This window comes from Psammomys obesus, unplaced genomic scaffold (assembly GCF_907164565.1).
Source record: "Psammomys obesus unplaced genomic scaffold, mPsaObe1.curated_primary_1811, whole genome shotgun sequence".
In the NCBI taxonomy this organism is placed as follows: domain Eukaryota; kingdom Metazoa; phylum Chordata; class Mammalia; order Rodentia; family Muridae; genus Psammomys; species Psammomys obesus.
Genome location: NW_026585504.1, coordinates 42,060,098 through 42,082,469, shown reverse-complemented (window position 1 = coordinate 42,082,469; position 22,372 = coordinate 42,060,098). Strand labels below are relative to the sequence as shown.

Below are 22,372 nucleotides of genomic sequence, written 5' to 3'. Positions count from 1 at the left end.
TTCTTTCTTTCTTTCTTTCTTTCTTTCTTTCTTTCTTTCTTTCTTTCCTTTCCTTTCTCTCTCTTTTTCCCTCCCTCCCTCCTTCCCTCCCTCCCTTTCTTCTCTTTTTTTTTTTCCAAAGCAGGGTTTCTCTGTAAACCAAGCTGGCCTTGAACTCACAGAGATCCACCTACCTTTTCCTGGGATTATATGCCTGTGCTGGCTCAGGTTTCACTATTTCAAGACATCACCACTGCCCCCAATCCTTCTCTTCTACCTGCTGAATGGCCTCCTTATCCTGTCTGGGCCATGTCTGTATCGCTAAGCTAGCACTCTGATACTACCTGCACTGACATCCATCTCAACTTAACGGGCTCCAGAAATTGGAGGCCACTGTGGCCTCCTTACTGTGAAAATGTCTCTCTTGTTTGCCCTTACCTAATGATTTTGGGGTTTAACTATTCAGGAAGGTATGGAAAGAGGAGAAGGCAAAGAATAGATGTCAGTCTTAAACAATCCACTGACTAAAAAGACTGAATAATTTCCAAGTTTGAGGTAAGTGTAATCTTGATGTTCAAATCTGTCAAAGAACTTACAACAAAAGAAGAATCACTGAGAATTTTATATAGGAACACAAAAAGAAAAATCTTAAAGAATATTAGCAAACTAAGTCCAGTGATTATTTCAAAAGGTCAAATACATTATGATTAGGATGGATTTATTACAAAATTTGATTTAAATATTAAAAATTAATCAAGCCAGGCATTGTGGTAAGTGCCTGTAATCCCAGTACTAGGCAAGAGTTCAAGGCTACCCTGGGTCTTGTTTCTAAAACAACGAGAACTTTGAGAATTTCTAAAAAACAATAATAAAAAAATTTAAACACCAAAGGAAACAATTAAGAATGAAAAAGCAAAACCTGGCACACGTCTATAATCTCAGCATTCAGGGAAGCAGAGGCAGGTGGATCTCTATGAGTTTGAGGTGAACCTGGTCTTACAAGAAAGTCCAAGGCTACACACACAGAGAGAAACTCTATCTCAAAAAAAAAAAAAAAAAAAAACTTACGAAAAAAGAAGAATGAAAAAGCAACCTATAGCATGGGAGAAGATACAGGGAAGTCATAAATTTGAGATGAGGTTAATATTCATTAAAATGACTATCAAGTCAAAAACTATAACTAAAAAAAACTCCAAAGATCCAACTAAAAAGACACATGCCCGACAAACATGAAAAAGTATTCGACGTCATTTAGAGAAACACAAAGGAAACTACAGTGATACTGCCTAACACACCTTACAATGCCACCATCAAGAGAACAGAAAATAACTAGGTCAGTGAGGATTTGAAGGAAATAGGATTCTTTTTTTTTTTTAATATATATATTTATTTATTTTATGTATGTTAACACTGTTTTCATGCACAACAGAAGAGGAAAGCAGGTTCCATTGCAGATGGTTGTGAGCCACCATGTGGTTGCTGGGAATTGAACTCAGGACCTCTAAAAGAGCAGTCAGTGCTCTTAACCTCTGAGCCATCTCTCCAGCCCCAGGAAATGGGATTCTTACGCACTATTTATTTTATTTTATTGAAAATAGATATTTTTAAAATACAGTATTTTCTGATTATGGTTTCTCCTACCCCATCTTGCACACTCTTGAGACAAGTATAGGGGTACCTTAAAAAATAGCATTAACATTTGATCCAGCAATCAATCTCACTGTTGAACATACATCCCAAAGAATGGAATGCAGGCTATCTCAAAGATCTATGTATACATCCATCTTCATTACAATGTCATGTGAAATAGCCAAGTGGTAGAATCAGTTCAAATGCCCATCTATAAGAAAATGTTGGTCTGGTGTTGGAGACATGGCTCAGCTAAAAGCACTGGCTGTTCTTGCAAAGGACCTGGGTTCAATTTCCAGCACCCACATGGTAGCTCAAAACTGTCTTTAATTCCAGTTCCAGGGGATTTGACAACCTCTCCTAGCCTCTGAGGACACTGCAACTCACACACATACATACTTAAAAATGAATAAAATTTGAAAGAAGAACAAGAAAATGTGGGAATGTGGACAATGTAATACAATACTGTTCAGCCTTTTCAAAGAAGGCCAGGCACGGTGGCACTCAGGAGGCTGAGACAGTAAGACTGCAACTTAAAATCATTCTGAGCTAGCAGGATTATCTTAAATGACAAGGACCTATAGCCATATATTTACCAACATACTAGAGGTCTGTGTCAAACAAAGAATGTGGGTAAACAGTACTATAGTAATAAAGAAATTAACTTTTTTTGTTTGTTTTTTTGAGACAGGGTTTCTCTGTGAGACTTGGCTGTCCTGGACTCACTTTGTAGACCAGGCTAGCCTCAAACTCACAGAGATCCACCTGCCTCTGCCTCCCTAAGTGCTGGAATTACAGGTGTGCCCACTGCACCCAGCTAAGAAATCAAACTTTGGGGGCTGGAGAGATGGCTCAGAGGTTAAGAACACCGACTGCTCTTCCAAAGGCCTGAGTTCGACTCCTAGCAGCCACATGGTGACTCATGACCATCTATAATGAGGTCTGGTGCCATCTTCTAGCCTGCAGGTGAACATGCAAACAGACCACTCATATATAACAAATACGTAAATCTTAAAAAAAAAAAAAAGAAATCAAAGTTGTTTCCCATTTTCTTCTTCTGATGTCCATCCTCTTTGCCTTTCGGGATGGGGATTGAACATTTTAGTCAGGGTCCTCTCTCTTGATTAGTTTCTTTAGATGTACAGATTTTAGTAGGTTTATCCTATGTTATATGTCTACATGAGTGAGTATATACCGTGTGTGTTTTTCTGCTTCTAGGACAGCTCACTCAGGATGATCCTTTCCAGCTCCCACAATTTACCTGCAAATTTCATGATTTCCTTATTTTTCATTGCTGAGTAATACTCCATTGTGTAGGTGTACCACAATTTCTGCATCCATTCTTCAGTTGAGGGGCATCTGGGCTGTTTCCAGCTCCTGGCTATTACAAATAAAGCTGCTACAAACATGGTTGAGCAAATGTCCTTATTGTGTACTTGAGCCTCTTTTGGATATATGCCTAGGAGTGGTATGGCTGGATCTTGAGGAAACGCTATTCCTAGTTGTCTGAGAAAGCGCCAGATTGATTTCCAGAGTGGTTGTACAAGTTTACATTCCCACCAGCAGTGGGGGAGGGTCCCCCTTTCTCCACAACCTCTCCAGTATGTGTTGTCACTTGAGTTCCTGCAGACTATTACAGCAGATGCTGAGACTTATGGCCAACTGTTGGGCAGAGTGAATGGAATCTTATGTAAGAAGTGGGAAATAGTAAGATCTGGAGAGGACAGGAACTCCACAAGGAGAGCAACAGAACCAGAAAATTTGAACACAGGGGACTTCCCAGAGACTCATTCTCCAACCAAGTACCAGGCATGAAGATAACCTAGAACCCCTGCACAGATGTAGCCCATGGCAGTTCAATGTCCAAGTGGGTTACATAGTATGGGAAGAGGGACTGCCTCTGACATAATCTGATTGGCCTGCTCTTTTATCACCTCCCCCTAAGGGGGGAACAGCCTTACCAGGCCACAGAAGATGACAATGCAGCCACTCCTGATATGATCTGATAGAATAAGATCAGAAGGAAGGAGAGGAGGACCTCCCCTATCAGTGGACTTGGGGAGGGGCATGTGTGGTGAAGAAGGGAGAGAAAGGGTGGGACCCGGAGGGGAGGACAGAGGGGCCTATGGGGGGATACAAAGTGAATAAAGTGTAATTAATAAAATAAATTTAAAGAAAATAAATCAAACTTTTATCATATATATAGCAAACTTTTATGATCTATATAAGGGTGTTTGTCCTTCATGCATGTCTGTGCACCACATATGTGATGGGTGCCAATGGAGGCCAGAAGAGGGGATCAAATCCTTTGGACCTGGAGTTTTAGATGGCTGTGAGCCCCCATGTGAGTGCTGAGAATTGGACCCAGTTCCTCTAAAAGAGCAGCCAGTGTTCTCAACTGCTGGGCCATCTCTCCAGTCCCACACAGGAAAAAATTTTTTTAATTTATTTTATATGTATGAGTGTTTTGTCTGAATCTGTACGTGTGAGCCACATGTATGCCTGAAAAGGGTCTTGACTCCCCCGGAACTGAGTTATGGATGGTTGTGAGTCACCACGTGGAAGCTGGGAACAGAACCCAGATCTTCTGCAGGAGTAACAAGTGCTCTTAACTGCTGAGCCATCTCTCCAGCTCAAAGGCAGGAAAAATGTTTTAAGTATAGTTTTACCATGTGCACCCTGTACCCAAGGCAGGAAGTCTATCCTAAGACCAGCTTGAGCTACACATTGAAAACTTATCAATAAAAAGGAGGAAGAGATAGTTCTGGCAGGAAAGCACTTGCTATACAAACACAAAAACTGAGTTCAACACCTAGGTCCTGCATGCGGAGCTGGGGCGGTGATGCTCATCTGTAAACTAGCACTGGGGAGGCAGACAAGAGATCATTGGAGCTCAATGGATAGCTGGTCTAGCCTACCCTAAGTGGTGAACTCCAGGCCATTAAGAGACCCTGTCCCATAAAACCACAGAGAGACAGCATGATGGCATAGCAGGAAACATAAGGTAAAGCTGAGCAAGCCTGGTGACCTGAGTTTGATGCCTGGATTCCATGTTGAAAGGCTGGATTTTGTGGCTCACAACTGTAATCCCAGTATTTCTGCAGCAAGGTGGTAACAGGATTGCTTGGAGTACACAGCAAGGCAGAAACAACAAACTTTCCTCGGACCTCCACCCATACACTGTGGTAACTGACACGTACATGCTCACACTCACACACATACCATACACATATTAGTAATACACTTAAAATAAAAATAAAACAAAACCCAAGGTGGACAGGTCCTAAAGACTGACACCTGAGTTGATCTTTGGCCTTCACACACCCACACACACACACAGAGTGTTGTGATACATCCTTTAATGTTACCTCTTGGGTGACAGGCTGGTAGATTAAGGCCAGCCTGGTCTACATAGCATGTTCTAGGCTAAGCCAGGGCTATTTACTGAGACCCTGTATCAAACAAAACACAAAAATACAGAGGATCTTGCTACAAGCTCACACGATTCTCCTGCCTTTCCCTACAGAGAGCTGAGATGTGGGGCATATGTGTCTCCCTTACCTGGCTTGAGTAGACGATATTTCATTTTTGTGTGTGATGCATGTGTATATACGTGCTCCCAGAGGTTGATGTCGGGCATCTTTGTCTATTGCTTTCTACCTCACATATCGATGCAAGGTTTCTCCCTCCCTCTCTCTCTCTCTCTCTCATTTGAACCAAGAATTCATTCTGTTCTGGGGGAATCTGTCTTTTCCTCCCAGGCCTGGGATTACCAGGTGGGATTACCCTGCCACCTGCTGGAGATTCCAATCCCTGTCCTCATTACCATCTAAGCCATCTCACTAGCCACTGAGTAGGAAAAACATTTAAATCTTCAGATAAACCATGACAATTATTAAATATAGATTTCTGCTTCTAGCCATGAAAAATTTTCCAATTTTTGGTGGGTTTCTGTGTATGCATGTGTATGTTTCTTGGATTTTGTTTGTTTTTAAAGAGAGAAAAAAAAAGTTGGGTGGTAGGAAAGTGTGGGAGAATCAGGAAGGAACTGGAAAAAGAGAAAACATTATGAATATGTATTGGGTTTTTTGTTTGTTTGCCTGCTTGCTTGTTTGCTTTAGACAAGGTTTCACAGTGTAGCCCTGGCTCTCCTTAAACTCACTATGTGTATAGACTAGGCTGGCCTCAACCTTGAAAATCCACCTGCCTCTGACTCCCAAATGTGTGCCACCACTGCCTGGCTGACCAAAATATATTGTATAATACCTTTTAAAAGTCCAGGTGTGGTGTGGCACATGCTTTTAATCCCAATACTCAGGAGGCAGAGGCAGGCAGATGGGAAAGGGGAGAACAAGAAAGATAAGGAGACAAGGGAGAAGAAACTACTGGAAGAAAAGCAGCCTGAAAACTGCCAAATTTTGTGACAACTAAACCCATCAGTTGAAGCCCAAGCCTGCAAACAGAAGGAACCTGGAAAATTAAGAAGCACATCACAATCTTTTGTTTGTTTTATTTTTATTTATTTTTGGTTTTTCAAAACAAAGTTTCTCTGTGTAGTACTGGCTGTCCTGCTGGAACTCTCTGTAGACTAGGCTGACCTCTAACTCAAGAGATCTGCCTGCCTCTGCCTCCCAGATTCTGGGATTAAAGGCCTGTATTAATACTGCCCAGCTTCTTTTTATTTATGTATTTATGTATTTATTTATTGAGGCAGGGTTTCATTTAGTCAGGTTGGCCTCCAAATCAGTATCTAGATTGAGGCTCAACCCCTGATCCTCCAACCTTTACCTCTCAAATGTTGGGACTACAGAAGTGTGACACTATGCATACATTACATAAGATTTTTTTTAAAGGAGCCAGAAAAAATATTCATATAGAGAGATTTTATAAGGATGGTTCTTCTTACTAAAAAGCATCTTTGAAGGGGCTGGAGATGGTTCAGGAGTTAAGTGCTCTTGATGAGGGCCTGAATTAGGTTCCCAGCACCCATCTTAGGCAGCTTACAACCTTCTGTAATTCTCACTCCAAGGGATCTGATGCCTTCTTCTGGACTTACATACACATATATACATATATCCACATATAAAAACACACACATACACATAATTTAAAAATAAAATAATAAAAGTAAATCTTTAAAAAGAAAAAGCATCTTTGAAGTACCAAAAGAAAAATGAATCAACAATACCTTGTGCAACATAAACATATCAATTTTTCTTTGTGAATTAAAGTGTAATTTTAGGGCTGGGGGAATGACTCAGAAAAGTGCTTGCTGTCAAGCCTGATGACCTGAATTTAATCCCCTGAACCCACAAGGAGAGAAGAGAAGCAACTTCCACAAGCTGTCCTCCGACTCCTATATATTCCAGTACTCCCTCTCACAGACAAACAATAAATAAATGTACAAAAATTTAATTATTTTCTAAATATTATGGATCTAGAATTCTATACCTAATAAAAACACCTTCCTTTAACATACAGCAAAACTCTCTTTTAGGCAAATAGAAATGGAAAGATTTCCTCACCAACTATATTACAAAAAATACTAAAGGAATTTCTTCAGACAGAGGAAGATGTTTCCAAGAAGAAATCTGGAACACACAAAAGAATGAAGAGCACTGGAAGTAACAATAGGTATACAAATAGAAATATTTTCTACACTTTAAAAAAAATCTTCAGAGCTAGGTACGGTGGTAAACACCTTTATCCCTTGCACTCAGGGAAGGCAGGGAATCTGTGAATTCAGACTCATCTACATAGGTAGTGCTAAGACAGCCAGGGCTACATACAAACTCTATTAAAAAAAAAAAAAAAAGATGGTGAATCAGGCTAGAGAGATGGCTCAGCAGTTAAGAGCACTTGTTCTTAACTTGTTCTTGCAGAGGACCCAGATTTGATTCCCAGCACACACATGGTGAGTCATAACCATCTGTAATTCCAGTTCCAGGAAACCCAACTCCTTCTTTTGACCTCCTGACATCAGACTGCATGTGGCACACATGCACACACATGTGTGTGTAGACAAAACACTCAGATACATACAAATAAAACAAATAAATCTTTAAAAATTATACTTTACATTATTAAAAAATGGGGCTGGGGTTGTAGCTTAGTGAGAGTACACGCTTAGCATGCACAAACCCAGTGTTCATTCCCCAGTTCCCCCCACCACTACATACACCTGTGAAAGATTGCAAAACTAAGCTGGTTCAAGACCAGCTTGAACTATTCAGTGACACCTGGTCTCAAGGGTGTGAAGATGGTGTGGGTTTTTTGTTTTTTGTTTTTTTTGGGGGGGGCGGGGGTAGAGCACACACCTTTAATCCCAGCACTCAGGAGGCAGAGGCAGGTAGATCTCTGTGAGTTTGTGGCCAGCCTGGTCTACAGAGTGAGTTCCAGGACAGCCAGGGCTACACAGTGAAATTGTCTCAAAAAAATAAAAAATAAAAGTATTTCCATACAAACACTGAATATCAACAGCACTTTTATTTATAGCAATCAAAAACTAGAAAAGTGTATTCTTCAATAGGTAATGGACAAATTATAATGGAACTCTATCAAGAATGAAGGGGAAAAAAAACCTATGGATACACATAAAAATGTAGACACATCTCAAATAATTACAGAGCAAAAACAGCTAAACCAAAATCAAGAGTATATTTTCTATGACCCTTTATGTAAGAACTCTCATCAGGAGGTAGTGACAGACATTTTTAACCCCATTAGTTGAGAGCAGAGACAGGTGGATCTATGTGAGTTTGAGGCCAGCCTGGTCTACAAAGTGAGTCCAGGACAACGAAGGCTACACAGAGAAACACTGTCTCAAAAAACCAAACCAAACCAAACAACTTTCAAGTAAATGTATATTACCCATAGGGACAGAAACCAGATTAGTAGTTCCCAAGGACAAGAACATGAATAGAAAAGAATGGATTATAAAAGGGCATCAGGAACTTATATGAACAATACAGTCATTACTTTAATTGCAGTAATGGGTTCACAGTTATATATATGGGTCATCAAATCAAATGCTGCAGTTTAACATTATTGGGAATGAGCAAAAGAAACTTATTCTAAGTCCCATCATTTTGTGTTTGGACTCCATTTAATCATAGGGAAAAACTAAATTCTAGGGTCCAGGTCCTAGGGGAACTGGGGACTTTCCAGTAGCTAGATAGCTTCTGTTGTAAAGAAACAGTTGTTTGAGCCCAGACATCTCAGGGCCAACTGGTAAGAAAACAGTTGTCCAGACACCTCAAGAATGACTTCTCCAGCTTGCTGGCAGGGTCAAACAAGTTCATGTTCCCAGGCCTAGGGACCTACACCCGATTGATGGAAACTCCCTTGTTCAACCTCTTCTATCAAAACATGACTGAAACAATGCTACAGCCACCACCCCACACACAAACACTGCTTTTTGCTCCCATCCTTTAAAAATGTTGTATAATCTCTCTTTGGGGAAATGGTTCAGATCCCAAACTGGCTGCCTCCCTGAGCTTAGAAAATAAAGCTTTCATTTTAAGCGTCTATACCTAAAGCGAGTTTTCTTGGCTTCCACCCTAAACCCAAAATTTGGTGCATTGTCCAGGAAGCCAAGCGCTCACACCTGTTTTGGGGTGCCCTGCTGGTAAGTCTGAATCTGTTCTATGGTATACCAATCTAAAAGAGCACTCAAACCTGCAACCTGTTCTACACAAATTCCAGAAAACTGAATGAAGCAGAGTGAGTACTTCCCAACTCATTTTAGAAGGTCAGAATCACACTGTTATAAAACAAAAGGCATTAATAATAAATAATAATTATAGTGAAAGAAAAAAACCGAAAGAGGGAAAGAAAGAAAAGAGAATTACAGAGTCAGGCATGGTGGCACATGTTTGTAATCCCAGGTGAAGCAGGAGAATAAAACTTCAAGGTAAGATGGGCAAGAGTGCCGCACGCCTTTGATCCCAGTGCTTGGGAGGCAGAGGCAGGTGGACCTCTGTGAGTCAGAGGCCAGCCTGGTCTACAGAGTGGGTTTTTCAGTGCAGCCCTGGCTGCAAAAAAACAAAAACAAAACAAGTTCAAGGTCACCCTTTCATAGTGAGTTCAAGGCCAATCGGGGTACTAGTGTGGTATGACATACTGGGAAAATATTTGATGTAAGTTAACTACAACATTCTATGATAGAATATTTATGTACCAGTACTGAAGAGGTAGATGTGTGTAATAGTGTATACATGCACAGAGAAAATGTTCAAATGGATATTTTTGATATTTACTTATATCTTTAAACTTGTATTACTGAATTTCATAATTTTATTTAGTTTACAAGAATAAAGATCTTTTCACTTTGAAAATATAATGCATACTCTGGGAGGCAGAGGCAGGCTCTGTGAGTTCAAGGCCAGCCTGATCTACAGAATGAGTTCTAGGACAGTCAAGGCTGCACAGAGAAACCCTGTCTCAAAAAAACAAAACAAAACCAAAAAACAAAAACAGAAAAAAAGGAAGGAAGGAAGGAGAAAAGAAAGTGTAATGTATAGTCCCTCACCAAAGATCTGAAAGGTGTCAATAACAGAGCCAGATCAGATGACTAAAGTCACAAACACGGTCAAGCTGTTACCCCTGTAATTGTTCTCAAGCCAACTTTCTATCAGCATCTGGCCATAAACAAAGTCCTCTACAGCAGCACTCCCTTTCTCTGCTCCAAGCTAGCTCCCTGCATGGCTGTGTAAGGAAACTTCAGTTCTATGCATGTATAATACTATACATGTATTACATGTATAATAAAGGTGATAGGGGACAACAGGGGTGTGGCTCCGGGATAGAAGTATGCTTAGCATGTGTGGAGCCCTTCAGGACCCTTTTCTATAAGAAAAGGCGGGGGAGTATTCAGAAACGACTCAAAGCAGCTGTCATTCTCCTTTTAGTCATGATGCTGTTTCCTAGAATATTAGACTACTATTTGGCACCTCCCAGCGTAACCACAATTCTCTACTCCTATGTCCTAGATTCCTCGGGCAATAGAAATCTCCTGCCAGCCTTCTTTCTTCAGGCTTAAATTTAAACTTCCTCTCCTAGAAGTCACCTGTTTTGTTACCTACCCTGTGAGAGGGGAAGGAAATCCTACCCAGCCCTGTCCTCAACACTTGTCTGCTTCTCTTTCTTCCAAATTCCACACTGTTTTCTTGAGACCCGTCTCACCTTGACTCCTGGTCTCCCATGTCCGTCTAACCTGGCCTTTTGGATCATTGCTTCCCAGAACCTCCCATTTAAAGAGGCCCCGTATGGGATACAACTTCACCTCTTCCAACTATAACTAGAGTGTGAAAAATGATAAGCTAAAATGTAAATAAGCTCAGATGTGTGCTTTATTTTATTTAGCCACAAAAACATTTAAATTCTCTGAAGACTAGTTACCTAATGACAGTATTAGGCTAGGTACAGTGAGGTGGTCCAAGTGCCAGCTATTTAGGAATCACTGGCCCTTGAAGTTTAGGGCCAGTCAGGGCAACATAGTGGGACCTCGTCTCAAAAAATAAAGTAGTTAATATAGTATTTTAAGACAATTAAAAATAATTTAAAAAATGGTACTCAATGTTACATCCATTTTTGAACTTTTTAAAATTAGGAGATAGGCGACATAGGAAATTCCAGGCCAGCCTGGACTACCAGAAGATAGGATCTCAAATGATAACAGCTGGACATGGTAGCACATGCCTTTAATTACTCGGGGGACAGTGGATCGCTGTGAGTTCCAAGCCATCAAGGGCTACATAGTAAGCCCTGTCTCAAAAAAACAAAATCAAAATCAAGTACACACAACAACAATAACAACAAAACCCACACAGCACTCATAGACACCATACATATACTTTCAGGCTGTATTTGAAAAAGAAAAAAAAATTCATATCCAAAAATTTAAGAAACTGTCTCTTTACCACTAACTGTATATCTTTTCCTACCCCCTCCCCCCCAAAAAAAACCCTGTTTGGCTTCTTGAGGTCTACTGGGTTTTTTACTTAAGTTCTAAAACTAGAAAGTCACTTTTATAGAACAACTCTCAATTGTAGGTAACAACCACACAAGGTAAATTTCCTAAGAAGTCAACTCCTCAGCAACTGAAGTGAAAGCTTAGCCTTTAAACCATTCTTAAGGGGGCTGGTGGGCATGGTGCTACCCACCTCTAATTCCACACTTGAGAAATGGAAATAAGAGAATCAGCAGGAATTCAAAGTCATCCTTAGCTACATAGCAAGTTCATAGCCAGCCTGGGCTAAAATGAGAGCCCCTTTCCAGAAAATCAAATAGCCAGGCATGGTGGCAACATACCTTTAATTCAGTACTCATGAGGCAGAGGCAGAGAATCTCTGTGAGTTCAAGACTAGCCTGGTCTAAATAGAAAGTTTCAGGCCAGTTAGAACTACAAAGTGAGAACCTGTCTCAAAAGAAAAAAAAAATTTTTTTTTTCAAACAAATACAAAATAAAAACAAAAACTCAAGTGGGGATGTCAAGATGTAGTTCTCTGGTAAAAACTTGCCTTTGAGCCCTAAACAGGGGCAACAAAACACCTAAAAACTATACCAAACCTTCAAATCTTGTCTGACACCTGACAGAACCATGCCTTTCCTCACTGTCTCCTGATTATTTAATTATTGTTCTTCGGTCATCCATGAAGCCTTTGCTCTAACTCACAGGGGCTCTACTTTTGTGTTCTAGAGCATTTGGCATCTGGATTGTTAGTTGTTTTATGTCCCTTTGTCCTGTTGTACTTCATGCCCCTCACTCATTGAACAAATACAAAGTAGCTACTGTAGGCCAAAGGCTCTGAGGATATGGTGATAAAGCAGGACAGGGGACCTGCCATCATGATTATTTTCCAATGGGCAGGACAGAGAAATACAGTATTTCAAACACTGGTAAATATTTGGGGAAGACTGTGAAGCAAGGCAATTATCTAGGAAGTGATGGGGGGGGGGCTGGGGGCTACTTTCTCTTTAACAAGGTAGATTAAGCCAGGCACATGTGTTTAATACCAGCACTCTGAGGCAGAGGCAGAGGAATCTTTGTAAGTGCAAGGCAAACTTGGCCTACATAGTTCTAGGCCAGCCAAAGCTACATAGTGAAACCCTGTTTCAAAAACAAAACAACAACAAAAAAAAAGACAAACCAATAAATATTAAAAGGTAGATTAGGGGGCATGGAGAGATGGCTCAGAGGTTAAGAACACTGGCTGTTCTTCCAAAGGTCTTGAGTTCAGTTCCTAGCAACCACATTACCTATAAAGCATTCTGCCTGCATGAATCCCTGCACGCCAGAAAAGGGCACCAGATCTCATTATAGATGGTTGTAAGCATTTCTGGGAATTGAACTCAGGACCTCTGGAGGAGCAGCCAGTGCCGTTAACCTCTGAGCCATCTCTCCAGCCCAAAAACGAATAAATTATTTTTAAAAATTTAAAAGGCAGATTAAGCAGACACTTGAACTGTAAGTGGGAAGCAGCCACGAGAAAACTATAGAAAAGAGAACTCCAGCCAAAGGGAAAAACAAGTCCAGAGCCCCCGTTTTAGGAGTGCACCTGAACCATGGGAAGTACTATAGTTTCGGTCTGAACTGTTCCCTCCCCCAAAGGCTCTACTGAAGAGCTGGTCTCCAGATGATGGCACTATTGAAAGGTGACTGCAACATGAGTGTGTTAACTTCATCACTACTTTAACTTATTGATGAGTTTCAATCTGAACGGACTAATAGGACACGGGGCCTGGTTAGAGGGAGCAGGTCACTGAGGGACATGCATGTCAAGGGCATCAGTTTTTTTCTCTCTGCTCCCTGACTGCTGTGAGACGAGCAGCTCTGCTCTACCATACACTTCCGCCATGAGGCCCACAAGCCCAGATAAACTAGAGCAAACAGGCATGGGCCAAAACCTCTACAACTGTCTTTCTTCCTTTAAATCATTTCTCCTGGGTACTGTCACATTAATGAAAAATTAACTAATGCAGCCAGGTGCAGTGGCGCAGGCCTGTAATCCCAGCACTCAGGAGGCAGAGGCAGGCAGATCTTTGTGAGTTCGAGGCCAACCTGGTCTACAAAGTGAGTCCAAGATAACCAAGGCTACACGGAGAAACCCTGTTGTGAAAAACCAAAAAAGAAAAAAGAAAAGAAAAATTAACTAACACAAGAAAGACAGACAAAATAAGATAAAGAAGGGCATGGATGAGGCAGGCATATCTCTATGAATTTGAAGCAAGCCCAGTCTACAGAGTGTGTTCCACTCCAATCAAGCTACGTAGTGAACCTCTATCTCAAAAAGAAGATGAAGAAGAAAAAGAGGAGAAGGGATAGACTCAATGAATGACTAGTCTATACCTTCTAATATTTTAAAGGCCAGCATTCAAATCATATTTGAGTTTTGTTACCATTTGAAAACACTCAGTTACTTTTGCTCCCAACCATCTCGCTACTAGAAATCAACATTTCTTCCATTCCTCTAATGAACAGTTTTATAGCATAACCATCTGGCATCTGTAACCACTTACCCCTTTAAGGAAGATAGGTTTGTCCTTTATGCCAAAGTTCCAGATCATGATATCTCCCCCTTTGGAGCCCACAGCCACGGTAGTGGGATGAGTCGGGTGCCATTCCAAGGATGTAGTCCTCCTGTCAAAGGGAGCAGCTTTTTGGAATACCCGGTAAGAAGCCAGAGAGTGCACAAAGGACTTCTGGAGACCCTAATACAGAGAAAAGAGAATTAATCTGAATTTATTAAATTAAAACTCATGTCCTGAGCTGGACTTGGTTGTGCCTGCCTTTAACTCCACTACTTAGAGGAGGTAGAGGCAGGTGAATTTCTATGAGAGTGAAGCCAGCCAGGTCTACATATAGCAATCCAGGCCAGCCAAGGCTACATAGTGAGATCCCGTCTCAAAAACATAAATAAAAATTAAATTTAAGTCCTGGGTAAACTGTCAATCTCTGGCTCCTTCTTGGATAAGCATTAAGATTAAGTCTAGGGGCTGGAGAGATGGCTCAGTGGTTAAGAGTACTGTCTGCTCTTCCAGAGGTCCTGAGTTCAATTCCCAGCACCCACATGGTGGCTCACAACCATCTATACCCTCTACTGCCCTCTTGGAGCACTAATATGCATTAAATAAATAAATAAATAAATAAAAAGATTAAGTCTAGCTGGGCAGTGATGACTCACACCTTTGATCCCAGCGCTTCGGAAGCAGAGGCAGGAGGACCTCTGAGTTCAAGGCCAGCCTGGTCTACAGCATGAGTTCCATGACAGCCAAAACAAAAAGATGAAGTCTTCCCTGGCCTTGTACATCAAATATCTGCACTGTGTGTGAATGAACCCTAGAAAGCAAGAGGGCAGAACACATTCCAGCGAGGATGTGTTCTCCTTGACTGAGGGTCCAGTAGGCTGGTCATCAGCCTGGAGACCTGATGAGTCTGATAATTTGCTGAACCGATTTATCATCTAGTTAGAGTATGCAATAATTAAAAAGCTACGTAAACCTTAGGTATCTCAGACAGAAAACATCTCACCTGCTGCAGTGATGCCCAGGTGGCTTTGCCCAACTTATGCTGGTAAAGATCCCTGATGATGCTGCCGCTAGTCCGTGGAGGGATCTGCAGGCTACACAGCTCTGCCAAAACGCTGCACGATTCACATTTCCTGCTAGAAACTGCCAAAGAACACACACATTTCCCTCTCCACAATCTCAGGAAAGGTTTCCCCCTGAATCCCCCTGCTATGTCAATCAGTATAGCCAATTTGTCTCATCATTTCCTAAAAGCCTTTTCAAGAAAGAATAACCCTTCTCCAAAACACTCCTCCAAACATTAATTCTGAAGTGCAATGAAATATGACCTTGCAGGATTCCTGAGAGCTGAGCAAATGAGACACACAATAACAAAGTACACTGCAGACTTTTCTTGTGTGGGCTGACAAATTAGGATTTGAGGAACAGTACTAAAATTACAATCAAGGTGGGCACAGTGGCACAGGCCTGTAATCCCAGCACTAGGGGAGGCAGAGGCAGGTGGATCTCTGTTGTGAGTTCAAGGCCAGCCTGGTCTACAAAGCGAGTCCAAGCCAGCCAAGGCTACACAGAGAAACTGTGTCTCAAACTGAACACACAAACACAAAAATTACAATCAAAATTCCTAGAACAGCCTAAGAATAATTGCTTAGGAAAAGAAGTTTGTTTAATCTTATATTAAAATGATAGAAGAGAGATCCAAATATAGTGGTACATAACTGCAATTCTAGCACGCAAAGGCTGCTGCAGAGAAACAGCTTGAATTTGAGGCCAGCCTGGGCTACACAGCAAGGACCTGCATTAAAAAATAATAACTAAGCCAATCGGTGAAGGCACACACCTTTAATCCCAGCCCTCGGGAGGCAGAGGCAGGTGGATCTCTGTGAATTTGAGGCCAGCTTGCTCTACAGAGTTCCAGGACAGCCCGGGCTACACAGAGAACCCCTGTCTCAATAATAATAATAATAATAATAATAATAATAATAATAATAATAATAAATGTAATGAGCAACTATTACTTGAGTGGAAACCAGAAGAATCCAGTAGGGTTTAGAAAAGCTCTACATCGAGTAGGTTGCTTCAGGGAGGGAAAGGTAAATCCAGAGTATACCGAGAATAAAGCAACTCTGAATTACCAGCCTCTATTGGTAGACCCAATCTTGTAGGTCCTTTCTGTTGACAACTTTTTCCTTTCGTGGATAAAAACCACTCTATCAGCTCACCACATTCCATACAGCCCCAGGTTCAAACCCTGGCAAACCTCTAAGAATGACCTTCCTGAAGAAAGAAGGGAAGCAATTTCAGACCCTAAGAGCTGGAACCCAAGGCCATACACCTAACAACACTGCCTACACAGCACCCACGGGGCTAGGCAAGGGAGGACTGTTTTGAAACAAACGTGTGAAACTTCTGGATCAAAGAAAGAAAATGGGAGCCTGCGGGTACATGGCGACTGATTCATCAGATTCTTCCCGTCATCCGGGGTGGAGGTAGAGGGCGTCGACGAACTGGCAAAGAAAATGCAGTCTGAAGGGGGGCAGGCCGCTTGCTTAGCGTACTGGAGGCCTGGGTTCGAATCCTAGACCTCTCCAATCGGACCCCAGCCCGAGGCGACGGGGACCTGGGACTGCTTCAGGACCCTGGGCACAAGCACCCCCCGCCCCAGCTGCGGCCTCGCGGGGGCACCCCGAACCGCTGGAAAGCGGGGGCGGCGGCGCAGGCCGTACCGGCACCCCGCGCACACAGCTTCTTGGCCTCGGGCTCCAGCTCCGGAGGACTCCGGCGGCCACGGCTCTGCGGGCGCACCGCCTCGCCGGGGGACGGCTGGGCTTCGGGGCGTTTCCTGGGAGGCATGGCGTACTCCGCGAAGCCCTGCAGCAAAACGACGGCGCGAGAACCGAAAGCCCCGAGCAGAGCACGGGAACGGGCCGCGTCCGAGGGGGCGCCGGGAGCTCCGCTAAGGCAACTTGGCGCCAATCGCTCCCGGGGGGCTTTCCTCGTAGCCCCGCCCCTCCACCTCAGGATCGCCCCGCCCCTCGGGAGCGCCACCCTAGGGACGCTGTCCCGCCCCCGGAACTGCCCCGCCCTCTCGGGCCCGGGCCGCCCCCTGGCTGCTCCTCCTGTTCCGGAGTGATGCGTGGGGCGGGCTGGGAGGGTTGGTTTTGGGTTTTTTTGTTTTTTGTTTCTGGGTTGTTTTTTTTTTTTTCCCTTCTTATTTTAACTCCCTAAGAACTGGCAGGTTGCCTGTGTGTTAGGCCTGATGAAACCAGATTATGTAAACCAGTCGGTGGTGGCGCCAGTTCGAGGCCAGACTGGTCCACAGCGCGAGTCCAGAACACACAGACACACAAAACCCTAGCTCAAAAAAGGGAAAATAAATAAATAAAGTAGGTTGCCCAACAAGAGCAGAGATCCCAGTGTAGCTAGTATTTCCCAGGTTTGTCCGCTAATAGCCAAGCACAGTTTTAGCACTTGACTCCTTCCTCACACCTTAGATGTATTTAACCTCATAGTTCCTGTAAGGAAGGACAGTATCTAAGGTGGCTTGCGCAGCTCTGTAATTCCTAGCGCTGAGCCGGAGGCATGAAGAGTTTAGCCTGGACTATACTGTGACATCCTGAAGGGGGCCAGATAAGGGCCAGAAAATCTGGTCTGCTAAATCGCACATCGAGGTGACTATAGCTAACAGTCATATGCTGTATATTAAAAAAAAAAAAGATTTTGAATGGGATATATGTTTAAGCTAATTTAAAGACTACACTGTGTGTGTGTCAAACATGCACTCCTTATAAACATGATACTCCGTGTATATGTATAATTTGTATATTTTTATGTAGCTTAAATGTTGTCTTGTTTTTCAAGACAGGGTTTCACTGTGCGGCCTTGGCCTTCCTGGACTCGCTTTGTAGACCAGTCTGGCCTCGAACTCACAGCGATCCACCTGCCTCTGCCTGCCCAAGCGCTGGGATTACAGGTATGCACCACCACGCCCGGCTGCTGCTTAAGTAATTTTTTTAAATTAAAATGATACTGTTGAGGAAGTAAAGAGCTGATTCTTGGGGATGTCCTATGACGGCTTGGATTAAGAACTGTAGGTCAGCGGCTGGTTTAAGGAATAAGACAGCTTGCTGCCTTTCCAGAGGACCTGAATTCTGTTCCCAGCACCCAGGCAGGTGGCTCACAACTACCTGTATGTAACTCCAGCTCCAGACCAGGACTCGAATGTACACATAAGCACATAAAGAAATATGTATAGGGGCTGGAGAGATGGCTCAGCGGTTATAGGGTCTTGTTCTTCCAGAGGTTCTGAGTTCAATTCCCGGCAACCACATACATGATGGCGCACAACTATCTGTAATGGGATCTGATTCCCCCTTCTAATGTGCATGAAGACAGAGCATCCCTATACATAAAATACATGAATAAATATTTTTAAGAAAAAACACATACACATAATTAAAAAATACAAATGAGTGGGCACCCAGGAAGCAGAGGAAGGCCTGGTCTACAGATGAGTTCCAGTATAGCCAAGGCTACACAGAGAAACTCTGTCTTGAAATAAATAGATAGGTAGGTAGATAGATAGATGAATGAATGGGGGGGGGGTGGCACACACAACCTTCTACAGAATGAGTTTCAAGACAGCCAAGGCTACACAGAAAAATCCTGTCTTGAAAAACAGAATAAATAAAAATCCCCCAAAATTGTATGACAGTAACTAGGAAGTTAGGAGAGAAAATAAAGGTTATTTGAATGGGTCCGCCTCCCGGTGGTGTCACCTCTGATGATATCAGTGTTCCTCTTTTTCATTTTTGGGTTTTGTTTTGTTTTGATTCATGTGTGGACTTTGCTATTGTTAGATAGTCTTATCGTATAGCCCTGGGTGATCTGAAACTCACTTTGTAGACCAGGCTGGCCTCTGACTCATGGAGATCCACATGGCTCTGCCTCCCAAGTGCTGATATTAAAGGCATGAGCCACCACTGCCTATAAGGTTACCTTCTTAACCAGACATAGTAGCTCATGATTGTATCCCACCCAGGCCAAAGCAGAATTGCTTGAGTTTGAGGCTAGCCTGGGCAACCTGAATTGCCTAGGCAGCCTGAGTTCCAGACCAGATTAGGTCTGTACAATTCGTCCCTGGCTAAAAACAAACAAACAACAATAAAACACAAAAGAAACACACACACACACACACACACAACCAACCAACAAAAGAGAATGCCACCTTTCTGGTTGAGAGAGGAGATATCTTTCTCATAGGAAATATGATTTGGCTTTAGATGAATGTCTGTGTATGTGAGAGAGAGAGGGAGAGGGAAAGAGAGATTAGAAGCTTTCTTGCTGGTTTTTTTTTCATAGATTTATTAATTTATTAATTTATACACATGAGCTTATGCCTACGTGACAGAAGAGGGCATCAGATCACATTATAGATGGTTGTGAGCCACCGTGTGGTTGCTGGGAATTGAACTCAGGACCTCTGAAAGAGCAGACAGTGCTCTAACCCTCTGAGCCATATCTCCAGCCCTCTTGCTGTTTTTTTGTTTTTTTTGTTTGTTTTTTGTTTTTAAATACCCTCAACTCAAAATAACCATAATGCCAAAGTGGTATATTTGAGGAGTAGCATGTTTTAAAAACCATCAATAGGCAATACAGGATTACACCTATTTCCTGAAACTCTCCAATTCAGATCAAAGTCTGCCTTCCTTAAAATTTCCCCTCAGAGTTTCTAACACATGCCAAACCCTATGAATACCCTAATACGCTCTAAGAGCCATGTCCATCTTCTGAAGAGTTTGTTACTAAAGGCCTCCGGTGGACTGAGACCCTCAGATCGGAAAGCTGACTCTACTGGCAGTGGAACCCTCTAACAAGGAGACCCACATACCCAACCCGCTGCTGTCTACCCCTTCCACACATTTCCATCCCCAGTGTTCTTGGCATTTGTTTAAAATGCCAAGACCCCCGTGGCACACGCCCATGGTCTCGTTTCCTTGGGGAGACGACAGCCCTGCAGTTGTTCTGATTACAGGAACAACTCTGCTCCCGCAGATGTGTGCTCCCCTCTATTTCCATGTCTCCTCTAGATCCTGTAACATGCTTTCTGCATTGCGAAGAACAGCAAGCCCAGATTCCAAGGACTGGACAATGTGATAGGCTGAAAGTAGAAACACAGGGAAAGAAAGGGACGTGCAAAAGGGTATTTTTGAAAAATTTATTGTCAGGGCCAGAGCGATGATTCAGCAGTTAAGAGCGCACAACTCTCTGTAGCTCCACTTCTAGGAGCTACAGCTCTGTTGCTCTCTTCTGGCTTTCAAGGGCACCAGGCACTCAAGTGCTGCAAAAATATACCTACAGGCAACACGCACACGCATAAAATAAAAAATGTTTTAAAGTACAAATTTTTTAATTATGATTGTGTGTGTGAGTGAACGTGCCCACAGAGCATGTGCAGTGGTCAGAGGGCCGTACTGTCGAGTTGGCTCTCTCCTTCCATCTGTACGTGGATTTGGGGTCTGAACACAGGCGCTTTACCACTAAGCAATCCCGATTGCCACTGTCACTACTACGCTTTTCGAAAAGGTTTCAAGTCACCCAGCCTGGCCTGGACCTCATTATTTATCATGTAACCTTGGCATTTGGAAGGTGGAGGCAGTAGGACCATGAGTTCAAGGCCAGCCTCCACTACATAGCATGTCGGAGGCTAACCTAGACTGGCTGCTCTTTCAGAGAATTTGGGTTCGATTCCCAGCACCCACATTAGCATTCACAGCTTCTGTAACTTTAGATCTGGGCGGTTCACACACACAGCACACTGACACACATGCACAGCCAGCACCCAGACACATAAAATAATAAAATAAAAAAGTGTAAAAGATGATGACTCTTGACTGTGTAGAGGAGAGGGGCAGAGTGGTCCAGGCAGAGGAAGCAGAAAATTCAAGGACTAGAAGGGAACAATGAGCTGTGTTGGATTCACAAGCAAAAGAAACATTCTGGTTGGTGCCATGATTCCCCAGCATCTGTTTTTGCCCTGGAAAATTTTCCATGATGGGTAGTGTGAGCAGTGCAAACCTGCTGTGCACACACCAACAAAACACTTTGTTTCAGGTTGTGGTTTTGAGGCACCTTTAACCCAGAGTTTGCTTTGTTTACTGATTTCACAATAAACCCTCTTTGCCTGGTGGCCTGATGTCATTCATTCCTCACTGATGAGCCACCAGGTGCAGGATGGACAAATGTACTTCATATGGGCATTTTGAAGATGCTAATCTGATAAAGGGTGCCTGGGATACTGCTGCTCCAGTTTCAGACTGTGGCCATGAAACCCCGTTTATAGATGGGTGGGTTTTTCTTCTTGTTTTTGTGGGGGGGTTTTTGTTTGTTTGTTTTGTTTTGTGATACTACTTTTACTAGAGGGCACCACAAAGCAGCTCTTTCAAAAGCTGCTGGTTGCAGTAAATCAAGGTCTAGAAGGGTTCACTCACGCTGAAAGCTGGGGCATGGGCATGACCTAAATAATACCTGATCTGCAGAACAATGTGTGGCTTCTTTGGAGTGTTTTCTAGAACAGATGATAGAGCACAGTGGGACGAAAGTTACATTTAGACTCTGACCTGGAACTCATCCTTTCCCTCTTTGTTTCAGTTTTGTTTTTTGAGACAGGTAGCCCTGGCTGTTCTGGAATTCTCTCTATAGATCAGAGATGGCTTCGAACTCAGATGCCTGCCTGCCTCTGCCTCCCTACACAACATTGTGTACATAATAAATAAGTAAACAAACAAACGGAAGCTCATGCCTGCCTTTAATCCCTGCATTAGGGATTAAACACAATTGTGCACACCTGCACACCTGCATACTAGATGGTTGTGGGCCACCATGTGGTTGCTGGGAATTGAACTCAGGACCTCTAGGAAGAGCAGCCAGTGCTCTTAACCTCTGAGCCATCTCTCCAGCCCCTGTTTGCTTGTTTTTCAAAACAGGGTTTTGTCCCCCCCCCCCCCCCCCCCCAGAGCTGAGGACCAAACCCAGGGCCTTGCGCTTGCTAGGCAAGCACTCTACCACTGAGCTAAATCCCCAAACCCCTAAAACAGGGTTTTATAGACCAGGCTGGCCTTGCCTCTGCCTTGGGAGTGCTGGGACTAAAGGCATATGCCACCAGGCCCAAATGGGCTTCTTTCTTTCTTTCTTTCTTTCTTTCTTTCTTTCTTTCTTTCTTTCTTTCTTTCTTTCT

At 43.0% G+C, this 22,372-nt stretch overlaps 1 protein-coding gene across 2 annotated transcripts in view; it reads right to left on the bottom strand.

The window, feature by feature from the left end:
* Ddb2 (damage specific DNA binding protein 2) overlaps positions 1 to 17,151 on the bottom strand; it is a 25,184-nt gene extending 8,033 nt beyond the window's left edge. The window contains exons 1-3 of one of the 2 annotated variants that reach the window (XM_055600797.1): positions 16,863 to 17,151; positions 15,140 to 15,279; positions 14,128 to 14,319 (exon numbers count right to left, since the gene is read on the bottom strand). In XM_055600797.1, coding sequence (XP_055456772.1) covers positions 14,128 to 14,319; positions 15,140 to 15,279; positions 16,863 to 16,989 — 459 coding nt within the window. In that variant the 5' untranslated portion in view covers positions 16,990 to 17,151. The remainder of the gene's footprint in view (positions 1 to 14,127; positions 14,320 to 15,139; positions 15,280 to 16,862) is intronic. The other variant, XM_055600803.1, reaches the window with a different exon arrangement.
* Between the last annotated feature and the right edge of the window lie 5,221 nt (positions 17,152 to 22,372).